The 17,577-nt window shown below is 37.1% G+C and overlaps 1 protein-coding gene across 2 annotated transcripts; it reads right to left on the reverse strand.

Annotated features, from left to right (window-relative positions):
- Window positions 1–8,408: 8,408 nt before the first annotated feature.
- LOC134342845 (glucagon family neuropeptides-like) lies at window positions 8,409–14,965 on the reverse strand. 2 transcript variants are annotated; one of them, XM_063041480.1, is made up of 7 exons: window positions 14,658–14,965; window positions 14,313–14,420; window positions 11,594–11,728; window positions 11,046–11,150; window positions 10,430–10,561; window positions 9,898–10,012; window positions 8,409–8,845 (listed from the first exon to the last, which is right to left on the reverse strand). In XM_063041480.1, the coding sequence occupies exons 2-7, from the start codon at window positions 14,411–14,413 to the stop codon at window positions 8,837–8,839; spliced, it is 597 nt and encodes a 198-aa protein (XP_062897550.1). In that variant the 5' UTR covers window positions 14,414–14,420; window positions 14,658–14,965; the 3' UTR covers window positions 8,409–8,836. The 2 variants fall into 2 exon arrangements, with proteins under 2 accessions (XP_062897550.1, XP_062897542.1); XM_063041472.1 differs by having other exon boundaries at window positions 8,409–10,012.
- Window positions 14,966–17,577: the final 2,612 nt, after the last annotated feature.

The following is a 17,577-nucleotide window of genomic DNA, read 5'->3' on the forward strand; positions in this document are numbered from 1 at the left end:
AGGTGGGAAAGGGGGGAAATGCAGTGAGTAAAATATGTGGTAGTGGGTTCACGAAACAAGAAGGGAGATGGGATGGTAAAATTGTGATGGTCAGTTAGGTGGCTATAAGAAAGGGGACAATAAGAGGTGAATCAGAAGGAAAAGTAGGGATGGATGGGAAAACAGGAAATAAGGGTTACCTGAAACTGGAAAATTACTTGTTCATGCCACTGAACTGCAAACTAGCCAGGTAGTCTTTGAGGAGTTGTTCCTCTAGTATGCTTTGGTCTCACCCTGGCAATGGAAGCGGCCAAGGACAAAAAGGTCAATGTGGAATTAGGAAGGGGAATCAAATTGGCATGCAACTGGGAGCTCATGATAATCATTGGGATAGAGCACAGGTTCTCTGTAAGTTTCCCTTAATGTACATTTACTGGCCAACGATGAATTTCAACCCTCAAACCTTCCCACTCAAGATTATTGTAAAGTCAAACCATTATAATGTGTTATGACTAATATTCATGTCTTGTTCTTTTTCACATTTCTTTAAAATATTTACGTTTAAATGCTGAACACTAGGATGAGATCCTTGTGATAGTTGGCTGAAAAATATTACTGAACTCTGAAAGTTGTCATTAAAGATGGCAAAGATAATGCAAATGTGAAAGTCAAATTTCATTCATCTGGCTATCTTCAGGGGTGCAGTGGTAGCTGGAGCGCTCTGAAACGCGTTCGGCACCTCTTTAAGAAAAAAGACGAAATAAACAAGCTAATTAATTAGGTGCCGCCCGGGGTGATTTGAGTCTCTCAGAAACTGCTGATCTCCTGGTATTTTTACGCACAACATACTCTGAAGTTTACAAAGAATGGTGCCAAAAACAAAAAAAATCCAGCGAGTGGCTGTTCCATGAGTGAAGACATCTTGTTAAATCCACTCGCTGGATTTTTTTTTGTTTTTGGTGCCATTCTTTGTAAACTCCAGAGTATGTTGTGCGTAAAAATCCCAGGAGGTCAGCAGTTTCTGAGAGACTCAAATCACCCAGGGTGGCACCTAATAAATTAGCTTGTTTATTTCGTCTTTTTTCTTAAAGAGGTGCCAAACACATTTCAGAGTGCTTTGGCTACCACTGCACCCCTAGTTATCTTGCTTCCTCAGGTAACAAAGATTAGATAGATGTACATAGGTGTCTAACACCACCATGGAGAACTTTCTATTAAATGGAATCCTCAAGTTTAACAATGGCACAAATAAACTATTCTAATGCTTTAATTAAAATGTAACCTGCTATGAGCAGCAGCTACATTTAATTCTGTCACTTAGATATAAGTTTTGAGTGAGATCAAAATGTTTAAGCAATCTAAATGAATGTCAGTAAATAAAAGAGCAATATAAAGTGCAACAATATTATTTTAACATTTGATCTATTATTTCAACTCTCATAAACTCCTATTAAAATATTAATCATCCTAGCATGAATATGTTAAAAACAGAGGAAATGTTTTTTGTTCAAGATATTTCACATTCATTTCTGTTAAATAAAATGCAAGTTATGTAAAATATATTAACATTTTTAAAAACGCTAACCTGTTCCATTCATGTCAGCGGTGGAAAGCTGCTAAAGCTTGCCAGAGATATGCAATTCCCAATTAGCTGCCAGTCCAGACCCAAGGAAATTCAAGAAAATGACTATATACACTCAGAAAATTCTCATTTAAAACTATTTTGTGTGATTACACACTGTAAAATTTTTGAAAATCAGTATTTATAGCTCAAAATGGATGTGAACTCTTTTTTCTCTGGTTTGTGTTTAAAGTGCATATACATGGGTGATGCTATGCAAAAATCAGTATAAGATTTTATCTTAGGAGCATACAAAAACCCACATGCAGTGCAGATTATTTGTATCTGACATAACAACATTTAGAGTATAGACAATGACAGGTACTCATTCAGGCTTTACAGTGATGACATGTCTCCTCAGTACCAATGCTCTTAGTACAGAATTATCTGAATAAGTTATGAACTATTAAATTGCATAAATAATTTTTATGATTACATGAACTTTTGAATTGCATGAACAGAAAAAGAAGCTATGTGCATATGCTGACTGACATTTCAGAAAAATCAAAGGTGGAAGGAACTTACGTTAAATGAGATTTCCTATTTCTGCTGTATTTTGTTAAGCTTTAAGCTGGGCCAGGTACTTAGTAAAACATGCTGCTCTGTGATGTAATGCTATAAGCTTGTTTTGAATCTATCAGATATAGAATACTTTGCCAAGAGTCCTGGGAAAGGCCAATAAATCTGCTTTGAACTGTTGGCACTTCCAACACCCCTTCAGTCCATAATTGTGTAAAACATTGGGATTCCCTTAGAAAAGCAAAAGTCCTAAACATGCTGGGTGCTCTTTACCAGGGGTCTGCCATCTCCATTGGCATTGAACTCTTCATGGAGACCTACTGTAAACAACAACACTTCTTTTTCAATTTGTCAGCCTGTAACTCTGGAAATTCATTTTAGACAACTTTTTCAAGATTCCTTCCAAATACATTGTTATAGGAAACTTTGATTTCTTACAATCTTTATGTAGTTTTGTTTCTAGTTTTTTATTCAAGTCATGTTATGATTAGTTTAAATGGTTATTTTCAAGTTATCATTTTTGTGATCAGAAGAAAATAAAATCATAATTTACTTTTTGTACAGACTTCATAATCTTCAAGAAATCTTCAGCTCAAACTCCAACTTTTCCCAGAAAGGTAACTCATTCTAAATCTCTCTTTATAACTAGTATTTCATTCTTAATAACATCCTAATGAATCTATAATATAATGTAACGTTGCTTTTGCACAAAAATTGCACATCATAATCCTAACTAAAGTGCTTTACCAGTTTAAGGTTCTTTTTTAATTTGTTTCAAGATATAAATTAAACTGGATCAAATTTATTGCCTGAACGTACAGTAGAAAACATACTGGTCAATTTTCTTTTGGCGGTTACTTGTGACACTGAATAGCTTCCTGTGTCTTGAGGCCTAGAAGCAAATGTAGACTAGAGATATGAGAGACAGCAGATGCTGGAATCTAGAGCAAGAAGAACAATCTGTTGGAGAAACATAATGGGTCAAGCAGCATCTATAAATGGAAAGAAGTTGTTAATGTTTTGGGTCAATGTTAACATAGACTAAGAGGGATAGATTCCTTCTAAAAATTACATTTTCTTGTGCTTATACACTAATTACTGGATCTATGGGACTCAATCTCATAACTTAATCTTTTGGGATTTGTGTTTCTGCAACAGAAATTGACTGCTTGATCGAAGCACACAAAATGCTAATAGCTGCTCATATGATTCTCCTGAAATTTGTTCATTGAAGATATTGGGGTGTGTTTATGAAGCTGAACTCAACCTGCTGCTGGCCCTGTGTTGCAAATTTAGTTCTAGTGACCAAGCACAAATATCTATGCCATGGCACATTACTATAAATACAGTTTTATTCTACTATATATCCATACACAATTTATGTGCTTGCAAAATCCCTCTGTTCTTGCACTCTATACTTACATATGCAAAACAATTGCTTTATCAAAGTTTTACTGCTGTCTTGAAGGCCAAGTATGTGCAAACTAAGCTGCTTATGCTCCTTTGCCTCATTTAAACTGCTACCAGTAAGGTTACTTTATTTAAGACGTGCAGCATTGATTAATTCATTGATTTATTTAATTTTCTATTTTCATCTGTAATCTATCCTTTTCATCCCTCATTTTGGCATCAAGTTTTAATATTGATCCCTTCCTTCCTAAATCCTACATCTATTCAAAGTAAGTAAAATGATCCCACTATTGTCCACATTAGAATTCTACTCAGTATTTCTTTATACTCCATAAAGTTTAATCTTATCCCTTACAGTTGCATTCTACCTTTCATCTCATTCTTTCATGTGGACACAAATCCTCTAATGTCACTGAACATTATGGAAGTAAATCAATGGCATATTTTTAGTGTGTGAAGTAACTTCTAGCAAACATAACATCAATAAATACTAGAAATGCACAGAAGGTTGATCAGCATTTACACTCGAAGTGTTAACTTACCCTTACTTTTCCAGATGCTGCCTAACCTACAGTGCATTTCAACATTTTCTGGTTTTAGCAGTTTTCCAATTTTTGCTGTATTTGTAATATTCTTGTTCATCCTGCTTTCATTCAGACTCACTGCTGAGACAAAAAGGTAGTATCAAAACCTGCGGCAGAAAGATATTTTAAGATTTTTGACAAAGAATATTAATACCCTTAGTCTCTAAGATTTTAGTTGTCTTGTTCCAAGCTTCCATGAATATCGATTACAGTATTAAGCAAGAATGTGAAATGCAACCTTTACTCCCTAAGTGCAACAGCAACAAACAGCAATGTCAAGCTTACTAGTCCACATGTTATACCAATTACAGGTCACTGAGTCACAGCTTGAAATTGTGTTATTCACTTAACAGCAACGACACTGAAAGTGACCAACAACTTTACATCATTTCTACCCTAAATCAGATCTCCTTTAGAATTCTCCCTGACTAGTATGAAATTCTAGCATTCAGCATTGCATAAAAAGACATTCAAAATACACAGTTGGAGTTCTTATTTCCATGAAGTAAAGAACTGCCTGTTGCTTTGACTTGCCTTTTATTATTATCTGGAGGATTATGAGCTGGAAGCCTATGCAGGTGATTAGCAGCAGGAGGCAGATAGCACGACTGGAGGTTACTTCTTAACTGGGTAACACACTAAGGCCGTGGGAGATCAATGAAATCACATAACCACAGAGGTTTTCTACAAATTCAAGACACAACTGGTAAAAAAATTATATTGGAGTCATGTAAAGTTAGTTCTAAATTCATTAGCAGCTTTAATTCTACATCATCTTTTCCCCATGTTTATCTATATTTATTAATTGCTTCCCATTTTAATTAACAAATTTATGGGGATTTGAAAGATAGCTTCATAATTATTCTTTTTTTCTTCTAATGTGTATTTACAAGATTTAAAATATACTTGCATCTGTTTCTTTTCCTTTTTTTCCAGCTTTTTTTCTTTTCACCCATTTATATTTTGGTAAATACTTGGTCTCAGATCTCTTTCTTCTTTCTGTTCTCCAATTCTTTCATACTTGATGAAAATGTTAAAACTTTTCCTTCCTTGAGTCTAGCTGTCAAGAAGTAACCAGTGATAAAAATAATGGACAAAACCAGGATTCTAAAATAGTTTGTGATTTATGAAGTAATCTTATAACTTGCTATTTCTGGGGGTAAAGATCATAACCTCCATTACTGTTCCAACCTGCTATCTTATTCGTAACAAGTCAATGAACTTGGTCAGTAAGGAGTTTTAGATTCTATAACCAGATAGTATAAAGCAGGAGAAGATATTGAAAAAGACTAAAGGGTCATGAAAAATATTTTATTTATGTTCTAAGCATTTCTCCTTTTAATCCATTTTTCTAAAATCCATATTTTTCTTGTGTTGGAGAAGGATGGAATATGAGTGTCAGGGAGACAGAAGATCAAGTGTGATCCTCAGATTGATAGTTAAGACCTTTATTGTACCTATGCTGTTCACTCTCATTCAGATTTGATTTTGCATGCAAGCAGGAATCTAGCTAATCATCTGATTCTTTCTCAGACCCATTTCTAATACTAAAGGGGATGAAGTCACAGAACAATTATTCATCCATGCCTATTTATAGCTTTACGTAATTAATGTTTCACTGTCCTAATACCCTGTGCCAAGCCATTTTTGCAAAGGAACTAGACAATCAACTGAGGGTTTTGAAATTCTATTAGCATATTTAATGCTTTTTATTCTCAGCATAAAGCCAATTCTGTCATTCTTCTTTTTCTAATATAAAAAGAGGTTTGCAAATATGCTGTTGATACTGAGAATTATTTTACGTAATGGGCTTTCTCCACAACAGTGCCTTGGTATCTATACATAACTGCTTTAGGTGTACATTAATTAACTAGAAGAAATGTAAGCCATTAATTAGTTTAACATCTGCATTGCTATTGAGTCAGATAACAGACTTACAGCAGAACCAGCACTATTGTTTAGACTTGTTGACTGTGCACACCTTTTCCATGTACACAATACATGGAAACCAAAGTAAAATAGGATTAGATATCAATTGAGTTCTGATGCTGATTTCCAAATACAGTCACTTTTGCTGGTACAGGTGCAGTTATGGTATTGATTAATTTGAAAAGTATACTTGTTCATTTTCTTCATCACTACCCTGTTCTAACCTCATGCCATCATTTGCTACCTACCAGAAACAACACTGTAAATACAATTAATGCTTTTCCCCTGCACTTGCAGCTATTTAAAAGTTCTTGGTGAATTTACATGTTATGTATTCCCTTTATGGCCTTAATTACTATAGAACTACACAAGGAATCACTATTCAACATGATACAGTGTTTTTAAAGAGCTGCCAAGTTGGTCCCACACATTATTTTCATCCTTAAGATCATCCTCAAAAGAGATACATTTCAGACCACAGTCTGCCATTGCACAAAGGAACTTTCATCGATGCAAATTTATTTTAACATGCAACATGAAAGTCAATGTAATGCAATCTCCTGATCCTGACTTGGCAACTGTTCGAGAACCACAGTAACTTCATGAAACCGTGGTAACTTTCAGTCTCGAAAGTTTCTTAACAACAGGACATCACATTTCTTGTGATATTACTTCAATCTGGTAAATATCTACATCAAACATTACTTTTGGGATATGGACATTTTATTAAGCTTACTTTTGAAATCTTCTAGTGCTGGCTCTCCAGTCACTGAAGAATCCAAGCTAGATAACTGGATCGGGAACAAAACTTTATTCCTACACAAGGAGCTTTCTCCTCAACAGTCAGAGGGCATCCAACAATGACACTAATATCCATCAAGCCATGAAAGAAAATAATCTGAGACTGATTTCTTCCGTAGTTTGAAAGCCTATTTAGAGTGGTATGAAGACAAGGGATGTTGTTTGAACCATCTGTTTCACCTTCATTCCAACCAAGAAAAGGAGGGTTTGGGGTATGCCAATATAGCCTCAGAGACTTGTTCCCAATTGCCTGTAAAATTCTAACATTACTAAAGGCACAACCAGTTATTCTCCATCTTTGGATTTTAGGTTGTTAGAAAATCTTTCACCAATCCAACTGATCAAACTAGGAATTGTTTATCATCATTGTTTCAGTTAATACTATGGAAACTATCATATCAACCCATGCTACCTTATACCTGTCAACTAAAGTAATATTTAATATTATGTTGCTGCTTGAGAATTTGAATTTTCTGAGTTAACTGTAAAAGTTAAAATCAAACAGGTCAAACTGTATTCCTTGCAATCTCTCTCTTATGTAATTGATTTAATGTTAGCAGTGCAACCACTAAGAGTGGTTTTTGAAAGTTAAGATTATATGAAGAGACTTCAATTAGATCTTAGTGTTTAAGTAAAAGGTTGCACTTCTACGTTAGTAATGGTTATACAGTCTGTTTTATCCTTTTGTATCAGTGGAATTTGCGGGGATGTTTAATTGCATTAACCTGGATTAGGAGCTGGTCCAGATTTGCCAGAGGGGATCATGTCTGCCTTAGTTTTATGTCTGCAGTTATTTGGGGGTGAATGAGGGCAACTAACAAGTAAGGGTCAGTAGTATATCCAACAATCCCTTGTGTCCTGAGTTTAGATGTAGTCAAATATTTCTCACATCATTCCTGGATTACATAGAAACAAATATGACACCAAGGCACTCATTAAACTATTCCTGTTCTGTATCAGAATTAAATAACGTTAGTGGTTAATTAACTACAGTTTAACATTGATTTCATAAAGAAGGCTTTGAACATTCAGAACTCTAAATAATGGCCATGCAGTCTTGGAAGCAAAATGAATTCAGATAACTGTGATTAAAGTGCAATAGGAACAGGCATACTATGAACTTTCAACACATTTGGGACCCAAAGTAAATGGAGATTACATTGTTTAGAAATCAATCTTTTGTTTGAAAGAACATTGAAAATGATTCATATATTGGGAATTGCAAGATTTAATTATGGGGATTGTCCAAACGTAACATAAGGACTATCAGAACTTATGTTAGCTTTTGTTATAGATCAGGCACATTATGAGTAATTCTTTTGTGTATTGGAGATATCACATTTTCCACAATATAATAACCTTTTTAGTTCCTTCTCAAAATATTTTTAAAATATTGAGATAGTTTAAATTATTAATTACAACATAAGGGCAGCATGTATGAAAGAATTAGATGCTATCATGTTTATGAAAGAGCATGAATTCAAACTTGACAATTTTCTTAGATATTAATGATCGATCCTATCAAATCTAAAGCTACGCCCCTCAACTCATTTAGATATCTCCATTTTCACAACTGCACAAAATAAAAAGATGTCCAGAATTGCAGTTTCTATTACTGTTTAATCAAAATCGATCAAATGCTGTAATCTGTGTAAAGTTTAGTAAGGCATCTCGTGTCCCTATAATTATACATAAGGTGGTTTGGTCACGCGAACATTAACGAAGCACAACATTTTATTGAAGTGTCTAGAATAATTAGTAGTCTCACAGGCTGAACACCACACTTAGTGCAGTACAGAAATCACCGACTCAACACAACTTTGCAACGAGATACCACGAGATCCGCGAACTGTAAGAGCCTCAAATGTAAGCTGATGTGTTGCAGCAATGTAGGGCCGCTTTTAAAAGAAAAAGAAAAAAATAAACCCTCGTAATTCATGTCGATATAAATGACGAATCAAGGCACCAAAGCTGCAAGCTGCATCCTGCTGGATCAATTTGCCTGGAGGAGAATGCAAAATTAAAATAAGATTGATTTCATGCAGGCATAGATTCAAACGCCTATGAGTTACATTTTTTCTCCAAAAGGATATATGCAACCTCTGCCCTTCCTGCGATTGGTTTAGTTCTTATTTCTACAGAAAAATTTTCAAATAAACTAAAACAGCGAATTTTTTTTTTATTTTCCATGGTGACTTTCTTTAGCAATCAGTCTTCCACATGACCAGCACGTTTATGATTAGCAGAAATTTAATGATTATAGCACTTGTAATTCAATCATGGACAATACTCAGTTATACACGAATAAATACGTTCCGCGTTGAACCCGAATGTTGTCTAACTTTTGAAACTCACATGCCTGTTTTAGTCGCCTCAGTAAAGTGAAACCTAGTTCTTAAGTGTAAATATTGGTTGTTATGATAGTCGGTGTCATTCTTATTTAGGTTGTGGATTTTAAGATAAAGTCTAATTTGTAGTTTGATGCCCAGCAAAAGATGACGATCACTCGTCTCCGGTTGAAATGAGATTGTCGTGATTTAACGTTTTAGTCGAAGCTGCATTTCCTCTTTGTGCAGTGCAAAATAAAAGCACTAAAGCATTGTGTGAGGTGATCTGCAATACTCAATCTCTCTGCCTTTTGGAGAGGTCTTAAGGGAAATGCAGCTGCGCATTGATGTAAAAAAAAGAATCTTTCAATATTTTTAAATTTTGGGTAAAGACACCTTATATGATGTGATTGTTACAAGGTGGTTCTAGCATTTGTTCATTTCTGATTCCTGAAGTGACGTCCTATTTATTGTTTATCTGCTATCAACAATAAATGAGAGAACCACCTTTTAACAGAGTCGAGCTTTAGAATTTGGTAAGTCACTCAGGAAAGATTCGTCTTTCCATGACATCTGTTCCTAGGTTTCACCGTTAATATTACTATATGGTGACTCCAGACGACATGTGAGTTTGAAGTCGATTAAGATAACATCGAGAAGCTATTTAGTAATGGGGCCAGCGCCCTTTAATTTGTCTCGTGTGTAAGCAGCCTATGCTGGAACTCACCGACAAGGACATCTGCTGCAGCAATTCTCCCAAACCAATACCATAAACCCATTCAAGCAGCCTAAGCAGGGCATCAAAATCGTCGAAAATTTGGAGAATATAAATATCTTCAGGGCTGTTATGGATGAAAAACACTATCCTTTTAATTTTAGTTTGAATACAATACAAGCACACACAAAAAGAAACAATATCCCAATATCGCTATGTATTTCGTATAAAACCAGCCGCTCCGATGGATATTGTTCTTGTGCACACTTTTTCTGCTCTGCAATATACGTATAACCCAAAAGGAACCATTCACAAAGTAAATCTGTGCGTTCTATAGTGTTTTACAAAAAAACAATATTTTTATCAAAATATTCGTTTTAATGGCTTTACTTCATACATAAATACATGTTTAAATAACAGAGAGCGATGATTATTCAGTCGTTTGAACCGAATCTTGGATAGGGCTGTATACACAGGGTGGGTGGTCACTCGTCGCTACAAATAGAATACTCGACGTCCTTTATTTTTAACCCTTTGTTTATACCTTTTCCCCAGGACAGCTGCCAGGTATTTCTTGACAGCCATCTGTTTCCTGTAGCGGCTGTAGCTATCAGTAAAGATGCCATCGGAATGTCGCTTTGACAGGGGTTCCGTATCCTTCTCAACATTGCTGCCACTGCAGATGAGAAGTAAAATCAAGACTCCAAGACTTTTTAACAAAGCACAGTCTGCACTAAACTCGACTCATCTCATGACTTTACCAATTTGCTCCATGAATGATGAATGGAGGCGATTCATGGATGGCGATGAATGGATGGTGAACTTTAATTTGAGAGAATTGCTACTTGTTGGGTATTTACTCGACAACAAATATTGAATAAGATGCAATTTTTTTTTATGAACAGCGACTTCCGAAATCTTCGTGACAAATGCAAACAGCATTAATCGAGGTGTGTGTGTGGGGGGGGGGGGAGGAGAGGGTGATGATGGCGGTGTAGGGAAGGTCGCTTCAACAAATGAAGGTAGACAATAGCAAGGAGAGTGGAGAAAAATAATAAAAAGGAAATAGGTCAGTATGATGAACAATGCGTATTGCAGGACGTTTAAAAATATTAAGATATACAATTTATAAAAATGATTTCTAAATGTCAGAAGCTTACCTATCGCGTTTTGACATGTTTTCGTTTAGGAACGACCTTACAAATCCACTTTTCATAAAGGAACTTAGGCTTTTAGTAAATAGCCAATCAGCATGTCTCTCGGTTCTGAAATCCACAACACAGGAACGAATCAATGATCCACGATCAGAATTAAACGTTAAAGATTACTAGTTTAAATAGATTCTAGATTTACTGATAATGTTAATAAATCCTTTTTTCATATATTTTATGTCAATAGAGCGTTTGATATTGCAGGTGTTTGAATTGCAGGACAGTGCAGAGCTTTCTGAACGGGTCTGGCATCTTGATTACTGAATTGATTAGCATAAATTTATGCTATTTTATGAAGTCCGTCTGATGCACATATGGTTGACATATAACTCGTAAAGGGGTGCCATAATAATTTAGTTCTTTTTGAATTATTCACATCTTAAAATAAGCATTTAATAAATAAATTTACAAATAACATATAAACTCCGACACAAAGCTATTATCAAAAGTCGGGAAAGCACTTCATATATTTTCACACAAATATAAAATAATATCACCTTTTCTCCGGCAGATCGCTTAACGTATTTAGATCATTAATCATCGACGAAGGAATTCGGATGCCATTTCGATCAGTTTCGTAGGTCAAATCGGGTAGTGAGTTTCCTTTTTCATCATATGCCTCATCTTCGTCCCTAGAAAGAATCAAAAAGATGAAGATCTATGTGTGCAGTTTGGTAAACAGTGAACTGACAGAGAAATGGTTGGTGATGAACATTCATTTGCTTTGCATTTACTCTCTGGGTGTCATTTACTTCTTTTTTATAGCCGTAGATGAGTTTTGCTTAGTACAGAGATTAGAGCATTGATGCAGGAGACTACCGGGACACACATCAGACGTGAGCGAACTAGCAAGCGCTGCCCAACTTGGACCGTCGTTCTTCAGTTCCATAAGTAATTCATAACTCTGGAAATCGAAATCTACCGGCGCTATACGAATCTTTCTGATATTGTGCACTGCCTTATTCCCCACAGAGTTCGAGAACTTGAATAATTTAAGCAGACTGCGGAAGGCCAATTGCATAGCTTTTATGGTGGGATGAAATTAATGTTTAAGATGTTCAACATTTTTCCCCTAAGGGATGACGCGGGGTATGCTGCGGGAATATTTCAAAACTTTAATCAATTTATATTTCACCAGAAGAACAAATGTAAAATCACAATTGGTCTTCATGTTTAACCCTGTAGCGTTTTTACAGTCATAACCGCAAACGAAAAAAATAACTCTGTGCTGTTGGCGATTGTTGTAACTATTGACAGCCAATTGTTAGTTTATATATCTGGTAAAAGCAGTTTATGGCGATCATCTTTGGTGCCCGGAACGAAAACAAACGTGCCAATCAACCTTTATAGAATAAGAACTTATATTTATTTGACGCCATTAACGTAGCAAAACGTATCAAAACAGCTCATACGCGATTATCAGTATTTGACGCAAAGCCATAAAACGAAATATTAGGGCAGATAGCCAAAGCAATCATTACGGCAAGACGATGAACAGAAGTGAATCACAATCAGACGTTTCTTGCTTTAGACCCACAATTCTCCGGATACGATGAATTAAACGTCAAACATTACCGAAGCTTTAGGCAATGTCGTAAAGTCGTGTTACATTGAGGGCCGACGTACTCATCTACTCAACGAATGGCTTTCCGAGATTGTGGTTTGATATTTTAACTATTAACTCGCATTTTCTATCGCAACGCCAGCAATTCTGACATAAAGGAAACTCGCGGGTAATTGCAGACATGTCGACACGAGGGTGCGTTTTAGGCCCCTCTCGGTTTACTGGAAACGTGAGAACCCTGCAGAGATTATTTCCTCATTTGCAGGCTACTCAAATAAACGAAACGTTTTATCATTATCTACAAGCTAATACACATTTTAAACATCCAACTTTCTTGTGTACGTACTCTAAAAGAAACAACATTCACAATTGCGTACCATTTTAAACTTAATGTTAGAAAGTAGCAGCATTTTTAAACAAAAAAGTAGTACCTTAATGAATGTAGAAGGTTTCATCAGGAAATAGATGGGTTAAATCAGTTGTTAAGAATCGGTTAGCGCTGGACTGACTGTCAACTCTATTTTTCCAATCTGCAGTTCGCACATTTAATAAGCGCTCTTGGACCAATGCGGTAGCCCTCTCTTTGCAACAATAGTCTCCACTTCCTCCAACTCGCCCTTTGACTGTAATTGACGCGATTTCACACTGACTCTCTCGGGACTTCCATTAGGTTAAACCTCTACATTCAATTTACCAAGCTATCAACTCCATCACACCGAACCACAGAATCAAGCAACTCGACTTCCTGTGCCGCCCGGTCCACCCACAGCGATATGCATTGTCTCTTCAGTGTGTAGACTAATTACACGATTCCCTCGCTTACATCTGATTAATGGAACTGAAAGATCGCCAGCACATTACAGACAGTAATTCCTAAGCAAAACAAGCTTTGGCATACCACCTTCGATAACATCTGAGCAGCGACCTTTCTATCGCTCCAATTATCCTCTATCGCGACACGGAAATGAATTAACACCTGGTGTAAAATTTGCAGAATGGAGAAAAGCAGAGAGAGAAAAAAAATCCTACCAGCACAAGGAGTGCCCCGGCACATTTGTTAACGGATAACAAGATGAAATTTGTAGTACCTTATATATCTGCTTTTTCACATCTTCCTTTCACTCGTTCCAGTTCCTTTTTAACTTATCCAGGTTTCCGGTTCCAGTTCCTTTCTATTTTAGTTACACATTTACCTTCTCATGCGTGTCTGTAACACCGCTTTAAATCTCAGTCCCTTTGTAATTACCATCATCCTCTCTCTCTCTCTCTCTCTCACACACACACACACACACACACACTCGCACACACTCACTTTCTCTCTCTCTCTCTCTCTCTCTCTCTCTCTCTCTCTCTCTCTCTCTCTCTGCTCTTCGCCTGTACCTCATCCCTCCCGGTCTCCCACGTTGCGAATGAAGAGTGGGAGATAAAAATCAAGAGGCATCGCCAGAGCGGGGCGCCCGGGATCGCTCGCTGTCAACAAGTAAGCCACATTGGAAGGATGATCTGCTTACCCACTCGAAACAGTAACTTAAAAGGGAGAATACGGCAAAGAAGTCGGATAAAAGAAACTGTCAACAAGGTAAATGTCCAAACCGGTAAAGTACGCGCAGGAAGAGTGAACTCCACTAAAAAAAAACTAACGGAGTTCCTACCTAAATCCTGGATAATCCATTCCGGTCGGTGAACAGTAGACATTGCAATGCATTATGATTCCATACACAACCATGAATGCTATTGTCGCTTTGTTGGACATTCTTAATCTGCGGAGCGAATATCAAAAGTTTAAAACCAAAAGCAAAATTCACATTTAACTGCTCAGTAGAAAAAATGCATTCGGTTTGATGAGCATCTTAATTTGATATTGGAGAACAAGTTATAAATATATATATTGTGCTTTCTTCAGAAAAAAACAAATCAATTTTCTATTTCCTATCTTGTGATAAGACAGAAGCGCCCAGCAGTTAGGTCGCTGGCTAACTTTGCTGGCTCTCACATACCTATTGCAGTTTGGTTGAGTGTTGTGCACGATCTGGTCCAGGTTTACTTCTGAATCTGAAAAATCTTCCTCTCGGCAATTCACTGAAGCGACGCTGAGATTCTGATGCCGTTCAACTTGCCACCGTTCTGCACTATTATATATATGCAATTATCAGAAATCTTCGCAAACAATGTTTGAAATGCACATAGCAACAGATGTCTTTGTAAACATTTGTCTACATCTTATCTTTTTATGAACTATTGTTTGTTATACACTTGCACTCGGATTTTTATTCATGAATCAGACTGCTTCCCTTTTCAGAGTCGGTGCAAGTCACGTTAAGACCATGTATCACGAATAGACGTCATCAGCTTGCGATATTCCTCCCGGAATATAACAGTCTTCCTCGTCGTTTATCTGACCAAAGTCATAACCCACTCATAAACATGGAAAATTAAAAATTCCACTGCGCTGGTTTTGGTGCCAGTACTTAACAAGGCGTATTCAGGATTAGTAATCAGAGAAGAATAACAACCCAAATGTGCAACAACAATAAAACTAATAAACAGTACAGGACGATACGTTATTAGGGAAAACAAGGTAGAATAGGTGTAAAGTGATATTTGTGGAGAAGCATTTTGAAACTATGACTTTCAGACATTGATCTGTATTGATGAGATCTATTACCGGAATGATCGCTCTGTCTACGGTGACAAAGCGGAAACTTAAGGGAATCATGATGATACAAAATCAGTGGAAGGGGGGAAAAGCCAAGCAACGTCAACATAGTTTGATGTTCAGTCCCAAAGTGTCAGAATATCTCACCATTCCTCTTGCAGCAAGCCGCGAGTTAGCTTTAAACTACTGTTTTAATATTGTATGAGATCGCATTTCGGTGCAATCCAAAGGATGTTGTAATGCTGTAGATCTCTAAGTTGTCTTCCAATGTTTACTATTATTATAAGAACTTCGGTTGAAATGCAACAAAACTTATATCTTTGTCCTCTGTTGCCTAATGGTGTTAATTATCAAATCGAAAGCACTTTGTAATCAATCAGATCAATATATTCCGTGTAATGGCATTCCGACGACTACTGTCAGCAATCAATACGAATTGAGTTTTTTTTAATATTATTGAGTACATTGGCCAGCACTAACAACCCAAATCCTGGAATCTCGCTTCCATGGGATATAAAACTGTTGAATGCCAATGACACTGAGTGAAGTACATGAAAACAGCACCAGGTCCCTCGATACTAACTGCTTCTCGCCATGGGCATATCATGGGAAATTAGCTTGAAAGATTATATTCTTTCAAACCGATTTCTCACGCAGAGTACCTTGCAGGATACTAACCTGAAGTCGATTTCGTGCATCTATACCGCTATCTTCCAAGCCATGGATAGCGTTAGGTTAGGAAACCAGTAAACCACTTTGACACAAAAGATTCCTAGAAGTTTGACCTTAACATTTAAACCACGTGAAGCAGTGACATCTTTTGACTTGCTTCTCCGTAATAGAAAAAGTCAAGTCCTCTGAACGTTAGAACTTGTCTCGGAAGGATATTTGTACAAGTTTTCTCAAGTTCGCAAATCGGCATGTAATTTTAAACATGTTAAATTAACAAATACACAAGTACGCCTGTCCCTTGCGTTATGTATAAAATGTAAAAACGTGATGGATGATCGCGACTATCAGAATTGTTTACATTTTTTAAATGTAAAATGATAAACACGTGTTCTTGTTTTCGATCTATAAAATGTGACCAGACATTATTAACCACAAAATGCACAGCTGAATTCTCATAAATCCTTTCGCACATTTACTGTACACTGTCAGCGTCCTGAGGGGCCGCGGGTGATCATTTAGCATTTCCTGTCACATCCCTAAAGCAATTATCATGTGATTAGTTTTAAATTTGCTGTGGCATTCCCACCCCCATGTCTCGAGCGTCTGAAAACGCAAAAGACGGGATCAGAGCTCCCCCGTGTGTTCAAAGAAGAATTTCGTGAGCCAGCTCGTGTTTTCTCGAGGTGCTGCCACTTTTACCTTAAGGATTACTGAAAAAATACCCAATTCAATCACAAATTCGTTCCCTTGGCCTTAAGACTGTTTCAGAATTACTTCTTTGACTTCATTAACCCTTCTCCTCTGGGTAAATTGAGGAATGGTAGGGTGGAGAGGATGAGAGGTACAGAGGACCTTTATTTTGCCTGTGTTAGGTACAAGGCCCATTCTCTTATACATTGTAGTGAAGAAGTCGACAGCAACTTGAAGCTTAACCTCTAAGTGGGTCCATATGTTGGCTGTACGTTTCCCAGAAACCCTGTAGATTAGGTTCACTCGGGAGGTTTATTGCAAGTGGAATATCAACCCTGCTACCGATGACGCCTCCCAGTCTCCACGCAGCTAATAGGATTTACTTATTTATTTAGAGATATGGCACAGAATAGGCTCTTCCAGCAACCCCCAATTGGGGCAATTTATAATGACCTATCAACCTATTAACCAGTACATCTTTGGAATGTGGGGGGAATCTGGAGCACCCAGAGGAACCTCACCCATTCCACGGAGATGACGTACAAACTGCTTTGGGGGACGATGGGACTGAACTCCGAACTTCGACACCCCATTCCCACCCCCCTAGCTGTCATAGCATGGCATTAACTGCTACACAGTTGTGGCACCCCAACTCACCTGCCACTCATTCCAGACTCATCATCTGCAGCTTATTTAACCCTGGTTCTCATCCACAGTCCTTGCTCACTCATCGAACCAGCCAGCCTCAGCCAGTCACCCCTAGCTTTCATACTCCCTGCTTAAAGTATACCTTGTTGCCTGTTATGACCAGTTATTGTTCTCTCTTGTGTTGTCCTCCTAGCTTGTTACTTAGCGGTCTATTATTAAAGTAGCCATTCACCACTGAATCTTCTCTGCTG

Source organism: Mobula hypostoma, chromosome 1 (genome assembly GCF_963921235.1).
Source record: "Mobula hypostoma chromosome 1, sMobHyp1.1, whole genome shotgun sequence".
Taxonomy (NCBI): Eukaryota; Metazoa; Chordata; class Chondrichthyes; order Myliobatiformes; family Myliobatidae; genus Mobula; species Mobula hypostoma.